General features: G+C 53.7%; 2 protein-coding genes across 2 annotated transcripts; one reads left to right on the top strand and one right to left on the bottom strand.

The window, feature by feature from the left end:
- Positions 1-247: 247 nt before the first annotated feature.
- Positions 248-2779, top strand: stx5a (syntaxin 5A; the record flags this gene model as incomplete). The annotated part of the gene is made up of 5 exons (XM_042346592.1): positions 248-318; positions 1096-1151; positions 1687-1757; positions 2224-2340; positions 2621-2779. Coding segments are annotated over 5 exons (474 nt in total), but the record flags the coding sequence as incomplete, so codon positions are not given.
- Positions 2780-15729: 12950 nt separating this feature from the next.
- wdr74 (WD repeat domain 74) lies at positions 15730-21268 on the bottom strand (the record flags this gene model as incomplete). Its single annotated transcript, XM_007885129.2, is given in 10 exon segments — positions 15730-15983; positions 16364-16420; positions 16898-17040; positions 17650-17705; positions 18190-18290; positions 18789-18890; positions 19214-19357; positions 20122-20185; positions 20543-20664; positions 21162-21268. Coding segments are annotated over 10 exon segments (1061 nt in total), but the record flags the coding sequence as incomplete, so codon positions are not given.
- Between the last annotated feature and the right edge of the window lie 1839 nt (positions 21269-23107).

The raw sequence follows: 23107 nt of genomic DNA, 5'->3' as shown, positions 1-23107 counted from the left end.
TCCCTTCCGCTCCACCATCGGTGGCCGTGCTTTCAGCCATTATACCCTGAACTCGGTCACACTCTCCCTCTAACCCTCCCTCTCTCTTGCTATTTATCAGTCTCTAAATCCCATCTGAAAACATCTTCAACTGAAACCATGTTCACGGCCCCTTCTCCCCCCTCTCTGTGTCTGACCCTGAGCCATGCAGCTCTCCGAGGTGCTAAAGATTGCTGTGTTGTTGTTGTCTCTCCTGTTTCCTGTTTAGAATGGCCTGCAAGTTAACAAGCCTCACCTGAACGCAGTCCGACAGCGGAGCGAGTTCACAGTCATGGCAAAGTGAGTAGCAGCACTTACCACAGATCAGCCGGGTGTCTGACACACGCGGAAACCCATCACCGTGCTTTATAGTCTCCAAACCCAACTGAGAATTCCACGCGTCCCACCTACACACGGAAATCCCAGAGATAGGTTGTTGGAATGGAACGAGCGCGCTCTCTCCCTGGAGGGACGTCCCCCGCTTACCTAATTCCGGAGAGTATTGGGCACAGGTTGGCAAAAGTCAAGGCTTGGGGGAGCCCAGAGTGTGCGTTGGGGTAACTGCTGGAGTCTAACCAGAACTACATAGCTTGGCCATTGAGAGAGAGTGCAGTCTGGCAAGCTTCTCCACTGCTTGTCCAGCTAAGACCACCCTACCCATTAGTTAGGGTTTTGGCTGACAGGGTAAACAGGAGCTGAGGGGAAGGATTTCCTGCCCCCAGTGACTGGTCTGTCCTTCCAGGTCCTGCCGATGGGCTGTGCTGTAATCAGCAGTGCCCTGGAGCACTGCAGATCCGCCTGGCTCAGGAACCGGACTGCAGACCATCATCGGGAGAGGAGCTGGGGGGTGGGAGGAAGAGAGGAAGAAAGGGGAGGAACAGATTCTTAACAAGTAACAGATTGAGGGCTGAAAATTTCCATACTTTTACAAACTCTGCCAGCTTGTAAATTCAGTGGGTTTGCTGCGAGCCCTCGGGCTGTTTACTGATCCGTCTCGCGACCTGAAACGTGGCTGGGTTGCCCCGCTAGTCTTTGCCGGGAGCGCTCACAAAACGGCTGTCCTTGTTTCCAACACAGACGCATCGGTAAAGACCTGAGCAACACATTCTCCAAGCTGGAAAAGCTAACGATACGTAAGTAGCAAAGCCCTGCTGCGTTGGCGAACTCTAGCTCCGTGGTGGTGATCTGTCGGTGGTGATTCTATTACCGTTGATACTATCGCGGAGTCCTGTAGTGTAGTTTTTAAGAGCACTCGCCTCGCAAGCAAGAGGACACTGGTTCGATTCCTGGGCAGGGTCGGGGCGAAATGTTGGCAAGTTTCTTTACTCTCCACACACACACACACACACACACACGTTTACCTAGCAGTAAGCAGGAACCCGCTTGTTAGTCGATTGGCAGATCGCTTTCCAGGGGTAATAATTCCTTCAAAACGTACATAAATAATAATTTGGTCACTCAATCCATGACTGTTTGTGGGGGACACTGCTGTGCGCGATTGGCTCGTTCTCATTCACAAAATATTGCGGTCAATTCACTTGACGGTGTATTCCGAAAGCGCTTTGAGACGTCTCAAAGACATGTTAAGGCACCGTATCAAACGCAAGGATTATTATTATTATTATATTAAGATGTGGGGAGTGACATTGCCTTTTGCGTTTGTGGCAGTGGCCAAGAGGAAATCGTTGTTTGACGACAAGGCGATTGAAATAGAAGAACTTACTTACATCATCAAGCAGGTCAGTCGGCCTCGGTGTGTCACTCTCGCTCTCCACCGCTCTTACGTGTTGCGCGCAATGTCTTTGGGTGTCGCACGCTCGCTCACTGTGACCCCGTGTGTCAGATTTTTGTTGTGCTGAACCGGGTGGACCCGTCTCCAAACCCAACTACACACGGAAATCCCAGACTCCAGCCTATATATAACTCGCTCCCAAACCCCTGGATTAGACTCCCGTCCTATTAAATAAATCGGTCACTCCATCCGCGACCGATTGTGGGACACTTTGCTGCGCGCAAATTGGCTGCCACGCTTTCGCCTGCAAAATATTCACCGCACTTTACAGTGTAAGCGCTTCGAGACGACTCGAAGACACGATACGGCGCTACATCAAATGCGAGTATTGTTATTATTTGTTAACATTAGCCTTCACCCATCGCACAGTGGACCCGGAAGCTGTAAATTGTTTCTTCCCGTCACCTCGGCAGGATATCAACAGTCTAAACAAGCAGATCGCACAGCTGCAGGAGTTTGTGAGAGCCAAAGGTAGCCAGAATGGCCGACACGTGCAGACACATTCCAATACCATCGTGGTCTCACTCCAGGTAAATCCAGTCCGCGTTTGGTTTTGGCCAGCCGGGTGTCTGATACACGCGCGCGCACACGCACACACACGCAGAAACCCGTCGCCATGATCAACCGGGCGTCTTGACACACCCAGAAACCCGTCACCACGTGGAAGAATCTCCAAACCCAACTGAAATGGAATCCGCTCTCTCTCTCTCTCTCTCTCTCTGTCTATCTCTCTCTGAAAGAACGCTTCCTGCTTCGAGCGACAAGCAGGGAGCACGGGGTGGGGGGAACGTGGAGAACACTCGTCCACAGAGACCAGCCTCTCGAAGGCACCCACCTGTCGGCTCTGCATGGATTTGCAGGCAGCAAAGAACTCTTGCGTGCGGTCTCGGCACGACATGGTGTCGTCCGGGATGGCGAGCGGCGCCGGCCTGGAGGAGACGGAGATGGGAGGAAGGGAGCTGGCGGTGAGGACTTGTGTCTGCGATGGCCCGATGTACACTCCCTGCTCAGTTCTCGAGGGACCGTGTCGTCTTCGCGCGTTCATCGAGACTCATAACCCTGCCTGGAACAGAGCAAACACGATCATCGTAACTATTCATAATAATTATAATAATCCTTGCATTGTAATATAACACCCCTATTGAGACATCTCAGGATAGACTGTAAAGTGTATCCTGTGTAGCCAATAGAGCAATTGGAGCACTAGCCTCGCAAGCGAGAGGACTCAGGTTTTGATTCTCGGGCCATCCCCCAGTGCCTTCGCCGCTTCCTCCCTTTCCTCCTTCAAGGCCGGTCTCAAGGCCTTTCTCTTCGACCGTGCCTTCAGCTCCCCTCTCGACCCTCTACCCCCTCCTCGCTCCCTCCCTTCCCTCCCCTCACCCTGACCATTTCCCCCTCCTGCTCGGGTCCCGACCCAACTGTCCAGCGCTTTGGGACGTCCTCCCGACGTGAAAGGCGCTCTGTAAATGCATTCTTGTTGTTGTTGTTGTTGTAGCAAATGCAAGGATTGTTATTATCATTGTGATGCTGTTATTGTAAAAATCCCGTGAAGCGCTTTGAGGTGTCGCAATGATGTGATAAGGCGCTGTACGAAATACTTGAAATAATTGTTATTCTAACAATAACCCAATCAGGAAATTCGAGCAGCCACAATTGACGCGAGCGGCCTCGATCGCTGGGAGGTTTCAGATTCGTTTTGAATACCTATTTAAAGTTTTGATACAATTCCCTTGAACGAAAGAGATGTTGGCTGTTAAATATCTCCTCCTCAATCGGCTGATCGGGCTCAAAGACGGCGGGGGGTGGGTGGGGGGAGTGGGGGGTGGGGGAAGCGCTTCACGGGATATTCTGTAAAGGGTAGCGACTGTGTGTTTTGTTTGCCAACAAAGCAACAGCTGATTTACACAGCGGCATCCCACAAACAGCTGTGAAATAAGTGACCAATTTTATCGCGGGGGGGGGGGGGGGGTGGTGGTGGTGGGGGTGGTGGAGAATGTTGACCAGGACACTGGATGAGAGAAACATCCGTGTGTCCCCCACCGCTCTCCCTGGACAGCGCCTTGGGGGGGGGGGGGGAGGTCTTCACTGTTCTGCCTGACCAGCCCCCGCGCGGAGAGCTTGGTTTAAAATCTCATCGGTGCCTGGACCGCAAGGTCGAAGCCACCCCCTCCCTCCCCCCCGCCTCGCAGATTATACTGTGAAGCGTAGTGACTGTACATTTTATGGGCGAAACGCTGCCGCACGCAGCACTGTCCCACAGACAGTCGTGGGTCGAGTGACCAAATTATTATTTTGAAAGGATTATTACCCCCCACCCCACCCCCCCCAACACCCCCCCGCCCCGTAACAGTGATCCGCCAACCGACTTAACAACCCGAGGTGCGCGTGGGGCAAGGAAACTTGCCGACGGTTCGGGAATCGAACCCGGGTCCTCTCGCTTGGTTAGCCTCCCGCGCCTCCAGCGGGGGGGGGAGGGGAGAGGGGGGCTCCCCGAGTCCGCGCGCGCGCGCGTCCCAGCCCGTCCGGGCCGTAGGAACGGCAACGCCGTGGCGTTCCGGCGCTCGCGCCCGGGCGGGACGTCTCGAGGGCGCTTCGCCCCGGGACGCGCCGTGAAGTGTAGTGGCTGTGTATTACGTGGACAGGGGGTGAGGGGGGGGTTGGGGGAAAAAAAAAGTAGCATCGTCTGGTACAGAGGCAGGGTCCTGGGTGGACCATAGCAGAGCATCTTATCCCCCCCCCCCCTGTCCTACCCCTTTAAACCCCGTCAGCCTTAAAGGAAGCCAAGTTAGGGGGAGGGGAAGGGAAACCCTGCGACAACCTAACCTGTTCGCACCCGTTCGCTCGCCCCGCCCACCCACCCACCCAGACGCTCGCCTCTGATTGGCCGGCGTGCCCGGCAGGCGCCCGCCGATTGGCCGCGGCCGCTGCCCGTCAAAAGCGGATCCGGTTAAGTTCGGTTGCGCGGCGGTCGGTCGAGGGGGAGGGGGGAAAAAAAAGCCATCCCGAAACGGGGGCCTTACCGACACGAGCGGCTCCGAAACCTTCCTCGTCGCTCGGTAAAATCCTCTTCGGGAGCGACCCGGACCCCGACAACGAGGAGGGGGCGGACTACGCCGAGAGAGAGAAAAAAAAGACCCACCGGAATCGGCTCCGCCGGTCGGCCGCCGAGCGTCAAATGCCACGTCCTCCGCGGCGCAGGCGCACCAGCCCGCTGGCCTCGGCGCAACGGCCCCGCCCACCCGGCGCATGCGCCTCCCCCGCCCAGCCCAACGCATTCACGCGCCGCCCGCCCGCACCGCACCGCGCATGCGCCTCACCCGCTCCGCGCGCCTGCGCAGGCGCTTGGCCGCCCGCCCGCCCGCTCGCGCCCTCGCCCCGCGCGCGTTTGAATTTTGAATTTTTCCCGCCCGAACCAACCGCCAACCGCCACTGAGGCGAAGGAAGATGGCGCCCCACCCCCCCCCTCCCCACCGGCAACGAGGAAGGGGGAGAGAGAGAGAGAGAGAGAGAGACCGACCGCCGACCGCTCGCTGGGTCCACCGCTCCTTGAGGGAAAGATGAAGGAAGGAAGAGGAGGAGGAGGAGGAGGGAGAAGAAGAAGATGGCGGGGGGGGGGGGGTGGGGAGGGGTTGAGTTGAGTTCTCGATTGGCTGCGGCCGTCGGGCCCAAATATTTCAAGCGAAGCCGGGATTTGACCCCAAAATGCCCGCGCGCGACCCCCCCCCCCAAGCGACCGGTGGCGGCCGGGCGGGCGGGTGGGGGTTGGGGTGGGGGTGGGGGGTGGGGGCGGCGTCCCAGAGCGCCTCAGGTGGACGACAATTAAGCGCCTACAATCCCTTTGAGGAGAGGAGGGGGAGTCTCTCCCAGGCGCCGGGCGCCTCGGCGACGGTCGACGCCGGCGGCGACGGCGACGGGAACGTGGACGGGAGCAGGTTCGGGAAAGGCACAGGGTCAGCGGCGAGAAGGTAGGGGGCTTCTCGCGCACAACTCACGACGGAGCAGGAGGAGGCCATCCCGCGCCGCGAGCCGCCTGTTCCGCCGTTCTACCGCGATTACGGAACGTGAACGTGCGCCTCCTCCTGTGTTCCTGTCCCGAGACGAATCGGTTGGGAGTCCTGTAGCCACAACAACAACCACAAGAACAACAACAGCTTGGGTTTGCATCGCGCCCTCCGCGCCGGACGGGCGTCTCAGAGCGCTTTACAAGTAACGGATGCCGGGACCGAGCCCGGGGGGGGGAGGGATGGGGGAGGTGGGGGGGGGGGCGGGCGGGCGGGGAGGTGACGGTCAAAAAGAAAGGTCTTCAGCGGAGGTTAGAGCTCAGTGGTTAGAGCGTTCGCCTCGCAAACGGGTTTGATTCCAGGGCGGACCGTTGGGACAAGACCGGGCGCAACCGGCTGCCGCTTTTCACCCACGAAACATACAGTGAGTTGCCCCCCGAAGCCCTTCGAGGCGTCTCGAAGGCACGATAAGACGCCAAATCGAATGCAAGGCTTAATATTATTGTTGGATACAGCTTCTTCTCGAGAGAGACATCAAATTAAGGATTGCGTCCCTTCTCTTTCAACAGACCAACAAATGTTTATTTTTTAAATTCCGGAAATCCCACGCTCTGCCCCCCCCCCCCCCCCTCGTCAAAAAAAGATCCCACAAAGACCGCACACAAAGAAGAGGTTCTTAAGATTCAATCGGTGTCGATTCCTCGGGCTGATGGGGTGCCTCTGGAGGCTGAGAAGCAAATTCAGAAGGGTCAGGGTCGCCTTCTGTGGGCTTATGTTTTTGTGGAGACCGGATGCATTTCAATGGTGGCTTGTGGGGTTTGGCCTCAGCACCCTGAGGCTCACCACCTCCCTCTGCTGCGGGCACAGAGCCGGGTTCAGTGGCTTCCTCTGGCAATATGTCTTCCTCTTTAGGAGTTTCTTCTGGCGGAGCTTGTTCCACTGGCTCGGGAGTTGGCTCTGGAGGAGCAGATTCTTCAGCCTCAGCCTCAACTTCCACTGGCGGTGTCGGTTCCTCTGCCTCAACGTCCTCCGGAGGGGCTGCTTCCTCTCGTTCAGGTTCTACTTTCTCTGGCTCAGGTTCAACTTCCTCTGGCTCATGTGATTCCTCTGGAGGTAAATGTTCCTCTTGCTCCGTGGCAACTTCTAGAGGTGCTTCTTCCACTGCATCGGGAGTTACCTCTGGAGGAGCAGGTTCTTCAGGCCCCTCCTCTGGAGGTGCTGGTCCCTCTGGCTCAACTTCCACTGGCTCAGGCTCAACTTCATCCGGAGCAGGAGGTTCTTCAGACTTCGGCTCAACTTCCACTGGCGGTTTGGGTTCTTCTGGCTCAGGTTCAACTTCCTCCGGACGTGCAAGTTCCACTGGCTCCATCACCTCCTCTGTAGGTTCCTCTGAAGGGGCTGCTTCCTCTTGTTCAGGTTCTACTTTGTCTGGCTCAGGTTCAACTCCCTCTGGCTCACTTGATTCCTCTGGAGGTAAGGATTCCTCTGGCTCTGTAGCAACATCTAGAAGTGCTGGTTCCTCAGGAGTTACCTCTGGAGGAGCAGGTTCTTCAGGTTCCTCCCCTGGAGCCTGAAGAACCTGCTGCTCCAGAGGTAATTCCTGAGGTGCTCGTTCCTCTGGCTCTGGCTCAACTTTCTCTGGAGGGGCTGGTTCTTCAGGCTCAACTTTCTCTGGAGGTGCGGGTTCCTCTGGTCCCATCTCAGGAACTTTCTCTGGAGGTGAAGATTCAGTTTTCTGGGGCACTTTGGGGCTACGTTTCTTGCATATGCGTGCCTTAATAATATCCTGTGGAGTGGGTTTCTTTGGTTCAGGCTCTTCTTCTGTGTCAGGCACTTCCTGTGGCTTGGGCTCAGGAACTTCCTCTGGTTCAGGCTCCAGCACTTCCTCTGGCTCAGGAACTTCCTCTGGTTCAGGCTCCAGCACTTCCTCTGGCTCAGGAACTTCCTCTGGTTCAGGCTCCAGCACTTCCTCTGGCTCAGGCACTTCCTCTGGCTCTGGCTCAGGAACTTTCTCTGGTTCAGGCACTTCCTCTGGCTCAGGAACTTCCTCAGCCTCGGGTACTTCCCCTGGCACTTCCTCTGTTTCCGGCTCAGGCACTTCATCAACCTGAGGAACTTCCTCTGGCTCTGGCTCAGGCACTTCTTGTGGCTCAGCCTCAGGCACTTCCTCTGGCTCGAGAACTTCCTCTGGTTCAGGCTCTTCCTCTGGCTCAGCCTCAGGCACTGGCTCGGGCACTTCCTCTGGCTCAGGCTCAGGCACTTCCTGTGTCTTTGGCTCAGGCTCTTCCTCTGGTTCTGGCTCAGGCTCAGCCTCAGGAACTTCCTCAGGTTCAGGCATTTCCTGTGGCTCAGGCACTTCATCTGGTTCAGGCTCAGGCACTTCCTGTGGCTCAACCTCAGGAACCTCCTCTGGTTCAGGAGCCTCGGGCACAGGGACTTCCTGTGCTTCAGGAGCCTCCTCTGGTTCAGGCTCAGGCACTTCCTGTGTCTCAGGAGCCTCCCCTGGTTCAGGTTTCACCTTGGGCGTACGTTTCTTGCATTGAGGTTTAGGTACTTGGGTCGTTACCTCAGCATCCAGCGGCTCAGTAACTTCTGGTGTCTCTGCCTGAGGGTCTGGACTTGGTATATGCTCCTCTGGCTCAGGGGGATTGACCAGAGATGAAAGTTCACTTGGAGAAGTGTGTTCAGTGTTTTTGGCCTCTGTCACCTCGGAATCCTGAGGCTCGGAAACTACCTCTGGAGGTCTGCCATCTTCTGAAGGTAACTGTTCCTCTGGCTCCGGTTTGTGTTGTCCTGGCTCAGGGGTATCGGCTCGAGATGAAAGTTCACTCTCACGCACCTTGGGTTTACGTCTCTTGCACTTACGTCCACTTATCTGCTTTACCTCTGATTGGGGCTCTGGGGTTGGGGGTATCTCTGGCTCTGGAGGTGGGGCTTCCTCAGGCTCTGGAGGTGGGGGTTCCTTGGGCTCTGGAAGTGGGGGTTCCTCGGGCTCTGGAGGTGGGGGTTCCTTGGGCTCTGGAAGTGGGGGTTCCTCGGGCTCTGGAGGTGGGGGTTCCTCGGGCTCTGGAGGTGGGGATTCCTCGGGCTCTAGAGTTGGTGGTTCCTCGGGCTCTAGAGTTGGGAGTTCCTCGGGCTCTGGAGTTGGGGGTTCCTCGGGCTCTGGAGGTGGGGGTTCCTCGGGCTCTGGAGGAACAGGCTCCTCTGGTTCTAGTTCAGGAACTTCCTCTGGAGGTGGGGGTTCCTCTGGCTCAAGATTTTCCTCTGGAGGAACAGGTACCTCTGGTTCTAGTTCAGGAACTTCCTCTGGATGTGGGGGTTCCTCTGGCTCTGGAGGTGGAGATTCCTCTGGCTCGGCTTGTAGAAGTAGGGGTTCCTCTGGCTCTGGAGGTGGGGGCTCCTCTGGCTCTGGCTCTGGAGGTGGGAGCTCCTCTGGCTCTGGAGGTGGGGGCTCCTCTGGCTCTGGAGGTGGAGGCTCCTCTGGCTCTGGAGGTGGAGGCTCCTCTGGCTCCGGCTCTGGAGGTGGGGGCTCCTCTGGCTCCGGCTCTGGGGTTGGGGGTGGGAGCTCCTCTGGCTTGGCTTCCCTTGGCTTCACCTTGGGTCTACGGTAGCAGACACGGCCAGCTCTAGATGGCTGAGGTTCAGGGGCTGGTGCTGCGGGTTCTGGAGATTCGACCTCTGCCACTGCAGGTTCTTGGGGCAGAGGGGAAGGTTCAGGCTCAGGTTCCGTTGGTTTCTTCATTTCATCCAATTGCATTTTGCACGCCCGCATGGGATGTGTTGTCTCATCAGGCTCTGGCACCACCATCCAGAAATTACGTACAGAAGTAACGGGTTCTGCCACATCCTGCTGCAAAATAGCTGGGGGTTTGGCTTGCTCCACCTCCCGTCTAACATTACCAGCAGTGGGCTCTGCAATTTAACATAAAGTTTAAAATAATAAGAGTAATCTTTGCATTTGTTATAGCACTTTTCACGTCTTCTCGACGTCTGAAAGCGCCTCATATGTTGTGGGCGAAACGCAGCACCCAGCAATATCCCACAAACAGTTGAGGATTGAGTGACCAAATCATTATTTTTTTTCAAGGATCCCCAGAAAAGCGATCGGCTAATTGAGTAACAACCGGGTTCCCACTTACTGCTAGGTACACAGAGGCGTGTGGAGTAAGGAAACTCGCCCAATTCCTCCCTCCTGGGAATCGAAGCCAGATCTCTGGCTTGCGAGGCGAGCGGTCTAACCACTGAGCCGCAGAACACCACGTAAGTCCTGCATCTGAGTGGTTAGAGCCCTCGCCTCACAAGCGAGAGGATCTGGGTTTGATTCCCTGCCGGGCAGGGCAAGATGTTGGGCACGTTTCCTTACTCCACACACACACATACGTTCACCTGTTAGTGGATTGGCGCATCGCATTTCCGAGCGTAACCCCTTAAAAAAAAAATTGGGTCACTCAATCCACAACAATAATAATAATAATAATAATCCTTGCTTTTGATATAGCGCTTTTCACGTCTTCTCAACGTCCCAAAGCGCTTCACAGAATATGCTGTCAAGTGAATTGACCGTATATTTGTGGGCGAGCGCGGCAGCCGATTGCGCACAGCAGCGTCTGTCCCCACAAACAGTCGTAGATGGAAAGTGACCAATTTCTTATTGCTGTTTGTTTTGGAGGGATTATTATCAGGCTGCGTGTGTGTGTGTGGAGTAAGGAAACTCGCCCAAGGTTTCGCCCTCTGCCTGGAATTGAACTCGGGTCTCTCGCTCGCAAAGCGAGTGCTCAAACACCACTGAGCTATGGGACGTTGCTGTGCCCAATTGGACGGTGCTTTTCACCCACAAAATATACACGTCCTGCCCTCTGTTCGCTCCACATTGCTTCTAGTTGTCCAAAGTTTCCCCCACACAGCAATGTGTGCAAGAGATAAAAAGACACACACACACACACACACACACCTGTGCTTGAACTGTAGATTTAAATAAGAATTTAAATTTAAATAGGAAGCTTCGTTCTGCTTTGCAAGCGAGAGACCCGAGTTCAATTCCAGGCAGGGGGCGAAACCTTGGGCAAGTTCCCTTCCTCCACACAGAGCCTAATAGTAATCCCTCCAAAAAGACAAAACAGTAGTAAATTGGGTCATCTTTCAATCCGCGACTGTTTGTGGGCCACCGCTGCGCGCAATTGCCGCGTCCGCCCACGACTACGCGGCCAATTCACTGTACAGCGCGTCCCGCGAAAGCGCTTCGGGACGTCCTCCCGACGTGAAAAGCGCTGCGTCAAACGCAAGGATTATTATCATTATTAATGGTTATTATCATTTATTATTATTATTATTATTATTATTCTGCAGGAAACAGCAAACAGCACTCCTGTTTGTGCAAAATAAAAAAGCATGACCCCCCCCACACCCCCCACACCCCCACCCCAATTGCTCTGCTCTCTCTCTCTCTCTCATCTCTCTCTCTCTCTGTCTCTCTCTAGTTGGGTACCTGTTACAGCTTCGTTAGACGCTCCACAGCCCATCCTGGCTGGTGCTGCTCGGCTTGAAGTTGGCTGATGGTGGTGGTGCCAGTGGCTTACATTGGATTTGATAGCAAGTCTCTCACTGACTGACCTGTCTGTCTGCCTTGTCTGTCTGTCTCGTCCTTGTGACGCGAGGGGCTGCCCATCAAAATGTAATAATGGTACCGACACCAACACATTAAACTTCCCCCCCCCCCCACCCCCTCACCCCCTCTCCCTCCCCTCTCCCTCCCCTCCACCCCCACCCCTCTTTACCAAGTGCCCGCTCACTTGCACTCTTTCCCCGTTCGTAAGACTGGGAGAAGAGGAGAGCAGAAAGATGGAGAGAGGGAGACAGACAGAGACAGAGAGAGAGAGAGAGAGAGGGAGAGAGAGAGAAAGGCTGGGAGAATAGGTGCTTTGCTTGAAACGTTGCAGTGTTGTTGCATTGAAGTTTTGAGCTCGAATACTGAAGCTTTGGACAAATGCACTCAACCATATGTAAGGGGGGTGTTTGTTGCTGGGGTGGGGGTGGGGGGGGGGGTGGGGGGTTGCCCCCATGTATTAATGAAGACCTTTACCGTTTGCATATCATTGGAAAGATAAGAGCATCGACCCATTCAACACGTGTTGATGTGCAACAGGTCAACCCACTCACTGGCAAAGGCTAGTTGTTGGCAAAAATGTACTGTAATACCAGATTACCCATCCCATTAAATTCCCACAGGATTAAGAGTGGGATGAATTTAAATGGCAGCTCTTTCACAGAGCAGGTGCAGTGAATGGGATGGGAACATTTTCTTCAGTGCTGCACTGTTAAAACTCTCTTAGGATGAAAAACTCTCTTCTCTAACTCTGCCCACTTCCTCCGGTTCCCGAATTGATTGCCGGCCAAAAACTCTTTGTGCAAAGATCTTGTGGCATATTATTCATTTCCCCCCATCCCCTGAAACCACACTTTGCGCCTTACGCAAACCCACCGAGCCTTTCATCCACACCTTGTTTAGCTTTGACCAAGAACAACTCGCGTTCATATTGAACCTTCCACGTGAAATAACATCTCCAACAATTCGCAGCGAAAGGTTGTATGATTAAGTCAAGCTGAATAGATAATTGTTAATGATAATAATAATAATAATAGTAATCCTTGCATTTGATGTAGCGCCTTATCATGTCTTTGAGATGTCACAGAATATTCTGTAAAATAAATGGACTATATTTATTATTACCGCCGGAAAAGTGGTCCGCAAATCCACTACCAACCAGGTTCCTACTTACTGCGAGGTAAATAGAGGTGTATGTGTGGAGTAACATGTGTGCCTCACGTTTTGCCCTGCCCGGCCGGGAATCGAACCCGGATCCTCTCGCTTGCGCGAGTGCTCTGACTACTCCAATACCTCCCAATACTGTGTGCTCGGTGTGGGGCGGGTTTTCGCTTTGACAAGACTGCAGAAAAAAAATCATAATTAGTTCTCTTTACTAAAATGAATATTCTTTCTGAACATGGGTAGACTGGGTATAAAGTTACGTCTTGGGTTTCCTACAGCCCAAGGCTCTTCCTTTGTTCTGGTTGACTGTGCGTGTTTGCTTTGGTCGGCGCAGTTTGTTCACTGTTGTTTCTGGCTCGGTGCCCGCTTTTTGCATATACGAGCCTTGGCTGCTCGGGCTTCTTGTTGAGGGTCAGGTATAGGTGCGGGTTCGGGTTCGGGTTCCGGTACGGGTTCGGGTTCTGGTTCTGGTTCTGGTTCTGGTATGGGTTCGGGTTCGGGTTCTGGTTCCGGTTCCGGTTCTGGTTCTGGTTCAGGTTTTGGAGCCGGGGGAACTCTCCTCTTACATACACGTGGCTTGGGTTCGGGCTTGGGGGGTGGGGTTTCAGGCTTGGGAGGTGGGGGTGGAAGTGGGGGTTGAAGTGGGGATGGAGGAGGTGGAACAGGTTGTTCTGTGATTGAAAACAAAACACACACATATATATCTATGAATGGCTATAACCACATAGTTAAAGAACAGCGCTCAAATATCTCCCTTTTTTATAACTATAATTAACTTTACAGTATATTCTGTGAAGCGCTTTGAGACATCTCAAAGATGTGATAAGATATGATATCAAGTACAAGGATTATTACTATTATTATATCTCCTTGGTTACTCTTGTTAGTACCAGTTTCTAAATGGTGTTTGACCCTGTCACCCCCACCGCTAACAACAATTCTTTATTCTCATTTTTGCCCCTGATAAAATCACTGACCCACGCTGGGATCATGGAGGCTGGTCAGTAATAATAATAATTCTTGCATTCGATATAGCTATAGCGCCTTATCACAACTTCGAGACCTCCCAAAGCGCTTCAGAGAATATACAGTAAAGTGTAGTGACTGTATATTTCGTGGGAGGAACTCACAAGCCAATTGTGCTCAGCAGTGTCCCACAAACAGTCGGGGGATTGAGTGACCAATTTATTATTATTATTTTTATTTTGGTTTCCGCGTGCGTCACCCGGCTGACCCCCCCTCACCCCCCCAAACAGTTGATGGTTCACCAGTCTGATTGGGGTCATCAGTGGGACTTGGGAGCTGTTAAAAGTTCTCAAAGCCCTAATAGGTAAGTAGCTTGGTATATCATGTCCATCAGTCAGTCAGTCAGTCAGTCAGTCAGGGAGGTGCAACAACAATAAATTGTATTTGTATAGCGCCTTTCATGTCAGAAGGACATCCCAAGGAGCCGAACAGTCGGCTGAGCTGCTGGTTGGCATCAGGAGAGGTGGAGGGCAGGGGTATGAGGATGACCAAAGGAACGGTCGAAGAAAAGAGTCTTGAGATGGGTCTTGAAGGAGACAAGGGAGGGGGCGAGGAGCAGGAGGGGCTCTGGGATGGAGCTCCGTAGGGTCCCCACCTAGGGAGGCTGAAGGTACATCTGCCAATGGTGGGTCAGGCCGGGTGGAGGACGTGAAGCTGGCCACTGAGCAGAGGGAGCAGAACGTTTGGTGGGGGTGAGCAGGCCATAGAGGAGCGAGGCCGTGGAGGGCTTTGAAGGTGAGGACCAGGATCTTGAACGGGATCCTCTGTGTGATGGGGGGTCAGTGGAGCCTGGCGAGGACGGACGGACGGACGGACGGGTGGGGGGCGATAGGGAAGGGTGGAGAGGGAAACGATAAAAGGGTTTTTCCACCACATTGAAACGGTCCCAAAGGGGGATGTCGCCTTTTATGGACAATGTCCCTTAATGTCACGGTCTCCCATTTTGTTTTAACCTGCAACGGCAACTTCCTTGGATGATCCACAGCCCATCCTGGCTGGATCTGAAGCCAGTCGATGTCGCTGCCAGTGTAGTTTCCTGTGGATTTGAAAGTCTCGCCGACGAGTGTCTCTCCCTCCTTGTGTGACCCATCAAAATGTAACAATGGTGCCTACGCCTACACATTAAAGCCCCCGCCCGCCCCCCCCCCCCACCTCCCCCCACCCTCTACAACACACCGACAATCTTTCCCCTTCGCGAGGCAGGAGCAAGAAACTTGGAAACGTGGCCATACAAAACTTTCTCGGTTTCTTTCTGTCACGTTTTATTTCAAATGAGTCGAAAAACCTTCAGAGACTGGTGCCCACCCTGGACTTGTTCTGGACGCTCCAACCAACCGGTTCTTTCTCCCCGCTGTCCTCTGCACTCAACCGGTCCGTCTGTGCAAGTTATTGAGCTCCCAAACTGGCAGCAACGCCCCGGGCGCCAGCAGTGGCTCAGGCGGTTATAGAACACATAATAATCCGTGGATTTGGTACAGCGCCTTATCGCATCTTAAAGAACTCCACAGAATATACTGTAAAGTGAATCGAGTGTAATATTTTGTGGGCGGAACATGGCAGCAATTACACACAGCAGTGTCTCACAAACAGTCGTGGATTGAGGGGTGGTGGGGGGGGAATGTATCATTGGGACATACTGTGTATATCTCAGGGTTCAACCTCACCCTTGGGGGATCTAAGTGTACTTCAAGGGAGTTTATCCGCTGGATATGGGTTACATACAGTGTGGGAGGCTCATGTGTTTGGTATCAATGTTCATTCCACCCCTCCACCCCCCCCCCCCCCCTTCCCATCCTTATTCATCATTTGAGGAGTCCCCGAAATCAGATCACGGCAATCAGACCTTGAGAAAAAGTAGATCCAGGAGGGAGTTGGGTGGGGGATGTGGGGAGGAACAGATTTTATAAAGATTCTACTGGCGGGTGGGTCGGTAACCAGGGGACATAGACTCAAGATAATTGGCGAAAGAACCAGAGGGGAGATGAGGAGACATTTTTTTAACGCATTGCCTGAAAGGGCGGTGGACACAGATTCAATACAACTTTCGAAAGGGAATTGGATAGAAAAAAATGTGCAAGGATATGGGGAAGGAGCAGGGCCGTGGGACTAGTTGGTAGCTCTTTCAGAGAGCCAGTACAGGCACGATGGGCCAAATGGCCTTCTGTGCTGTAATATTCCGTGATTCTAGGATTCTGTGAGGGTTGGGCTACAGTCTTCAGGAATCTTTGCTCTTTTTTGTCTTGTTTTGCCTCACAGTCAGCTCTGGTGCTTGTTTTTTTCGTTTGGGGGCAGATTTGTCCGTCACAGTTGCCATCGACTCCCAGATCGCATCGTCCTCCTCTTTGACACCCTCCACGACAGCCGTCTCCGCACCCTCCTCCTTTCGAAGCACAAACGAGCGATAAAAAAATAAACCTTGCATTTGATATAGCGCCTTATCACGTCTTCGAGAAGTCTCAAAGCGCTTCACAGGATACACTGTAAAGTGCAGTGACTGTATATTCTTTGGGCGAAATGCGACAGCCAATTGCGCACAGGAGTGTTCCACAAATAGCCGTGGATTGAAGCGACCAACTTATTCTTACTTTTCTGAAGGAATTGTTAAATTCAACTCAAATATATTTTCATATCAGTTCAGGAATGTTGGTGCTGTCCTTGTAAGTGGGGACGGGCTGGGGGGGAGAGAGAGAGAGAGAGAGAGAAGAGAGAGAAGAGAGAGAGAGAGAGAAGTGCAGCTTCTTCCAACATAGTCTCACTCACCTCCCAGTTCGCACGGCTTGTGAACACCAGGCAATTCAGGCGTGATTTCAGATACACCTTTGAAACGAGAGAGAGTTAAATAAGACAATGTCTGATAATAATTATAATAATCCTCGAATTTTACACAGCGCCTTATCGCATTGCTGAGACATCTCAAAAGCATTCGACACGAAGGTATAACGTCAAACGTATATTTTGTGGGCGAAACGCGGTACTTAATCGTACACAGCAACGTCCCACAGTCATGGACTGAGTTAACTTTAATTACGATTACTTTTTTGGGGGGAGGGGTTGTTACCCCCCGGAAAGCGATCCACCAATTGACTGACATCTGGGTTCCTACTTACTGCGAGGAAACGCGTGTGTGCGCGCGCGTGGAGTAAGGAAACTTGCCGAAGCTTTCGCCCTGACAGGGCTGGGGATCGAACCCGGGCCCCTCTCGCTTTGCGAGGCAATTGCTCGAACCACTGAGCTGCAGACCTCCTAATTCCCGTTATTTCCCACCCTGTGGATATTCCTGCTCTGGTGGCTCACCTTGTGCAGCAGTTTCTTGTCGTTCAGGTCGTGGACTCGGAGGAAGCGGTCAAGCCCACAGGACGCCACCAGCGGGAGGGTGGGGTGGCACTGGATGGATCGGATAGTGCCCGCCTGGCCCTTTAAACAGTTCACCAGCCTGCCTGCAGACAAACAACTTCCAGTGGGTACAGTGCCCGTCACAGAGGGTAGTGTCCCAGTGCAAACCGCACGCGGCGCGGCCTCTGCTCAGCTTCAAGCAGCAGGTTATTTCTTTTCTTAAAATGGCGCTTAAAAAAATCCTCGTCCTCACCTTCGAAGCCCTCCACGGCATTTGCCCCGTGACCCGCTAACCCCACATCAACCTCTCCGCTCCCTCCGCTCAGTGGGCTCCGGCCTGCTCCGGGACCCTGCCCCATCATCGGCGGCTGGGACTTCAGCCTCTCTGCCCCCCCCCCTCTCCCCACCCTGTGGAACTGCATTACCACAGTCCCTTCAGCCACCCTCCACCCCCACTACACCCTCCCTGCCCTCCACCCCTCCCGATCCCAACCCCCAGCTTGGGTCCAAATCCCTGACACCTTAATAATAATAATAATCCTTGCATTTGATATAGCGCTTTTCACGTCGGGAGGACGTCCCAAAGCGCTTCACAGAACACACTGTAAAGTGAATTGACTGTATATTTGTGGGCGAACCTTCGGACGTGAAGGGCAATTTTATTCTGCGTCTACTACATTTAACATAGAAACACAGGGAGTTGGGAGCCTTACCCATCCGGAGGTCAATAACAGCAATCTCTCCGTGTGTGTTGCCAACGACAACAGAGCTGAAAGAAGCAGAGACACCAATGACTAACGCTGAGGACACAGGATCACTTTGCCATCAGCATCCATAGCGTACTCTCTGTCCAGTGGATCGCCACAACATTTACTGTAGTATGTGGGATATTCAGAATCAGATGCATTTGGAAGTTAAGAGGTGTCTGCTTCACTACTGCATCTTAGAATAATAATCCTTGCATTTGATATACCGCCTTATCACGTCTTCGAGACGTCTCAAAGCGCTCGACAGAATATACTGTGAGTCAACTCTATATATTTTGTGGGTGAAACACGGCGGCCAATTGCGCACAGCGGTGTCCGACAAACAGCCGTGGGTTGAAGCGAGCAAATTATTAATGATTTAGTTAATTATTTAAGGGATCGATGATGCTTCGAGGGGCCCTACGTCAGTGCGAGTCGCCCCCGAGCACAGCAAGAGCTCGCGTCCGCTTTGAGACTGCAAACGGCGAAGGTGGAAGGGTAACTGACTTTGCGTCCGGTGTTAGCGACAGTGCAGTCAGTGGATATTCGTCGAAGGTCGTCTCCAGTACAGGTCTGCGCTGGGGAGCACTGGGGTCATACACCCGCACCTAGAGAGAGAGAGAGAGAGAGAGAGAGGGGACTGAATCATACGGCGCAGACAGAAGCCATTCCACTGCTGTGCCCAATTGGCTGCGGGGTTTCGCCCACAAAATATAGTCGATTCACTTTACAGTATATTCCGCGAAGCGCTCTGGGACGTGATAAGGCACTGTATCAAACACAAGGATTATTATTCAGCCCCATCGTGCTTGTTGCAGCTCTGGGAAAGAGCTATCCAACCCGTACCCACCCCCCCTCCACCCCGCTCTTACCCTACTTTTCTTTTCAAGCACCTGTTCCAATTCCCTTGCGAAAGCTACAATCGAATCTGCTTTGAGACGACTCGAAGACGTGATAATAATAATAATCCCTCCATTTGATACAGCGCCTTAACATGCCTTTGAGACGACTTAAGAGTTTCGCAGACTGGACTGTAAAGTTTTGTGGGTGATAAGATGTAAGGATTATTATTATCATTATTATAAATATAGCAAAACTAGACCCACCTGATGATGGCCGGTGCAGACGACGATTTTCTCAGACTCGGGGATGAACTGTAGATCTCTCACCCAAACCGGGACTCGCAGATCCAGCCAGTCATTCCGTACCTGCCCGGCCAGACGGGGAAATAAACAGGGTCGGTCAGAGGAGGAACTGGTGTCACAAGTTACGACGGAGGTCAGAGGAGGAACTGGTGTCACAAGTAACGACGGAGCCACCATAATAATCCTCGCGCTTCACATTGAGCTCCATCACGTCAAAGCGCTTCACGGGATACACCGTAAAGCGTAGTGACTTGTGTTGCAGGAGCCTTTGGAACCGAACGCTAGCTGGAGTCAACGCTCTGAGCAGACGAGAGGCAAAGATAAACGAGGGGCTGGCGGGCAGTTGGGGGGGTGGAGGGAGAGAGAGAATAGGACAAACTGCTTACGTTCTTTGCTCTGAAAATGGGGTCCTCCGGTCGCTGCAGGTCCCAAACCTTCAGCTCGTTCTCCTTCCCACCAGTAGCCACCCTTTGGGGCGACTCCGGGTTCTGGCGCATCCTCATCACATCCCGCCCCACCTCCACCTCCACCTGTCGTTAAACATGTACGCGTCAGCTCTTGGGTGCCACGGCAGTGGGTTAAAATAATAATAATAATCCTTGCATTTGATTTGGTCCTCACGATTGCGAAGCGAGTGTTCTAATCACTAAGCTGCGGAGCTCCACAAAGCCCCCCCCACCCCCTCCTGATCACAACCCCCAGCTCGGGTCCAAATCTAAGACTGTCCTGTACAGCGCCTTGGGGGCATCCTTCCGACGTGTTAAGAATATTAGACGTGAAAGGCGCTGTGCAGATACGATTTGTTGTTAATGCAATCCCAACAGCAAACCCTCACCTCTTCAGTCGTTGCTCAGGAGGGCGCGGCTTTCAAAATAATATTAATTAATCCTTGTATTTGATATTGTGCCTTACGGCGTCGTGGAGATGTCTCAAAGCGCTTCACAGAACATATTGCAGTGGACTCGACTGTGCGTTTTGTGGGCGAAAATCCCGAAAGCTGGTCCTGCCTGTGCCGTTCTTAAACTAAATTAAATTCAGACTGAACTTTCCAAATTCTGGGCAATCTTAAACTTTACAACAAATTGGGTGTCCAGAGGTTAAGACTAAGTTACATCTCAGGCCTCTGGTCTTTACGGTGTGTGTGTGTGGGTGTGTGTGTGTGTGGGGGGGGTATGCGGTTGATGTTCCCTTAGACCTTTGGAGAAGCTAAAGGAAAATAAGACGGGAGTGGTGTAACCTTTCACGCGTGCGCTGCAGAAATAAAATTGCCAGGTTTTCCTAAGTTATTCCTTACATTGTTTGGCGATCCTTCCCTCCACACCTTCAAGAGCCCCGACTCCACACAGGTGATCAGCGAGCTGCAGGCCGGGAAGGGACAAACATGAGGGAAAGGCAACACAGAATCCAACAGGAATGGACACTCTCACCATTGGCTGCCGCAAAATACACAAGTCACTTCACAGTGCGTCCCGCGAAGTGCCTTGAGAAGTCTCAACGACGTGGGAAGGCGCTGCGTAGTCCTTGCATTCGACGTAACACACCCTCAAGGCGTCTCAAAGCGCTTCACAGATTGCACTGTAAAGTGCAGTGACTTGTGGGCGAAACACAGTTGCGCACCGCGTCCCATAAAGAGGGATTAAACAGCCACGGATTGAGCAGTCATCAAGTGCAAAGATTGTCATTATTATTATTGTTGTGATCTCAACCGCTCTCACCCGTCATGAACAGCCAAGCCTCGGAAGGGCCCCTCGCCACCCGAGCAGTCGTGGAATTCGGTGAACTTGCCCTTCTCGGTGCTGAAGACCTTGACTGTGCCGTTCACGCAGCCCGCGAGCACCTGAAGGAAAGCGCGGAAGGCGCGAACAGCGAGCCACGTCACTCTGAGCTCGGGGAAGTCTGAACGTGAGGCTGGAACTCGACTCGAGGTCAATGAGGGGAAACCGTTTCCTGATAATTAATACACAGCGATTCCCTCCCCCACACCCCCCCCCCCCCGCCCTCTGTTAAATTAGACGACTGAGTGTGTGGAGTGAGTGTGTCTTACATTGAGAATGATACCGGGGATGAGGGACCACAATTGCGCGGAGAGACCGGACTCGAGAGTCTGGGATTGTTCTCCTGAGAGCGGAGAAGGTTGAGGGGAGATTTATGTAAGAGAGGTGTTGGGACATTGTGAGGGGTTCCGACGAGAGCGGATCGGGCAGAGACTGTTCCCTCCGGCGGAATTGAAGGTCATCGGCAGAAGAACCGGAGGGCTTCGTCTCAACGACGCGCGAGGGCGCCGTGTCAAACGCACGGATCATCATTATTATTTTAACCCCAGAATATCATCACCTCCGATTCCTGCGGGTCACCCCAGATGACGGCGCTGACCTCCTGGTCTCGACTCAGGGTCGAGACGTCCGTGTAGTTGGTGGCCTGTTTTTTGTGGAGGTTTATCCCTGGAATGGAAGAGAAGTTACCAGCAATTTTTTTTCTCCGGAAATCTCCTGCCTCAGTCCCCTCCCGTCTTGCCCGCTTTTTCAAACCACGGTCACCCCCCACCACCACCACCACCACCACTTCACGGTCGACCCTCCGTCGAGCATCGCGGCGCCCCCTCACGCAGGGTAGGGTCCCAGAGGGCGAGGGGCTGACCTGACCGTGAGGAACGGTGGCGGAGGAGGGTCTTCTGGCGCCAGACCGAAGATGGGAGAGGAAGGGTCAAGGCGGAGCGAGGGAGAGAGAGGAAGAGTGGACAATAAACGGGGTTGGGGTGGGGTGGGGGGGGGGTGGGCATTGCTGTCAGAGGACGTTATTTAAACACGGTTCTGTTTCTCTTTCTCTCTCTCTCTCTCTCTCTCCCCAATAGGTTCCTGGAGAGGCTGAATGGTGCTGAGAAGCGGTTCCACAGGTGGTGGAGGAGCTGAGAGGAGCCGCGCAACGGACAGCAGCGGACAGAGAGAGAGAGATGGCATCAGAGAGAGAGGGAGAGAGAGAGAGATGGCATCAGAGAGAGAGGGAGAGAGAGAGAGAGATGGCATCAGAGAGAGAGGGAGAGAGATGGCATCAGAGAGAGAGGGAGAGAGAGATGGCATCAGAGAGAGAGAGAGAGATGGCAACAGAGAGAGGGACAGAGAGAGAGATGGCATCAGAGAGAGAGAGAGATGGCAACAGAGAGAGGGACAGAGAGAGAGATGGCATCAGAGAGAGAGGGAGAGAGAGATGGCATCAGAGAGAGAGAGAGATGGCAACAGAGAGAGGGACAGAGAGAGAGATGGCATCAGAGAGAGAGGGAGAGAGAGATGGCATCAGAGAGAGAGAGAGAGAGAGATGGCAACAGAGAGAGAGGGAGAGAGAGATGGCATCAGAGAGAGAGGGAGAGAGATGGCATCAGAGAGAGAGGGAGAGAGATGGCATCAGAGAGAGAGAGAGAGATGGCAACAGAGAGAGGGACAGAGAGAGAGATGGCATCAGAGAGAGAGAGAGAGAGATGGCATCAGAGAGAGAGAGAGAGAGATGGCATCAGAGAGAGGGGGAGAGAGAGAGAGATGGCATCAGAGAGAGAGAGAGAGAGATGGCATCAGAGAGAGAGGGAGAGAGAGAGAGATGGCATCAGAGAGAGGGGGAGAGAGAGATGGCATCAGAGAGAGAGAGAGAAATGGCATCAGAGAGAGAGGAGAGGGAGAAAGAGAGAGAGGAGAGGGAGACAAGGAGAGGGGGAGAGAGAGAGAGGAGAGGGGGAGAGGAGAGGGAGAGGGGAGGGGAGAGAGAGAGGGGTAGAGGGAAGAGAGAGGGAGAGAGAGGGGGAGAGGGAGAGAGAGAGGGGGAGAGAGAGAGAGAGGGGGAGAGGGAGAGAGAGGGGGGGAGAGAGAGGAGAGGGGGGGAGAGGGGGAGAGGGAGAGAGAGGGGGAGAGGGAGAGAGAGAGAGAGGGGGAGAGAGAGGGAGAGGGGGAGAGGGAGAGAGAGGGGGAGAGAGAGGGAGGAGGGAGAGAGGGGAGAGGGAGAGAGAGGGGAGAGAGAGAGGGGCAGAGGGAGAGAGAGAGGGGGAGAGGGAGAGAGAGGGGGAGAGGGAGAGAGAGAGAGAGAGAGAGGGGAGAGAGAGGGAGAGGGGGAGAGGGAGAGAGAGGGGGAGAGAGGGGGAGAGGGAGAGAGGTGGGAGAGAGAGAGGAGAGGGGGAGAGAGGGGGAGAGGGAGAGAGAGAGAGTGGGGGAGAGAGGGAGAGGGGGAGAGGGAGAGAGAGGAAGAGGGGGAGAGAAAGAGGAGAGGGGGAGAGGGAGAGAGAGAAGAGGGGGAGAGAA

Source organism: Callorhinchus milii, unplaced genomic scaffold (assembly GCF_018977255.1).
Source record: "Callorhinchus milii isolate IMCB2004 unplaced genomic scaffold, IMCB_Cmil_1.0 Scaffold1068, whole genome shotgun sequence".
Taxonomy (NCBI): domain Eukaryota; kingdom Metazoa; phylum Chordata; class Chondrichthyes; order Chimaeriformes; family Callorhinchidae; genus Callorhinchus; species Callorhinchus milii.
This window is presented reverse-complemented; position numbering and strand designations above follow the sequence as displayed.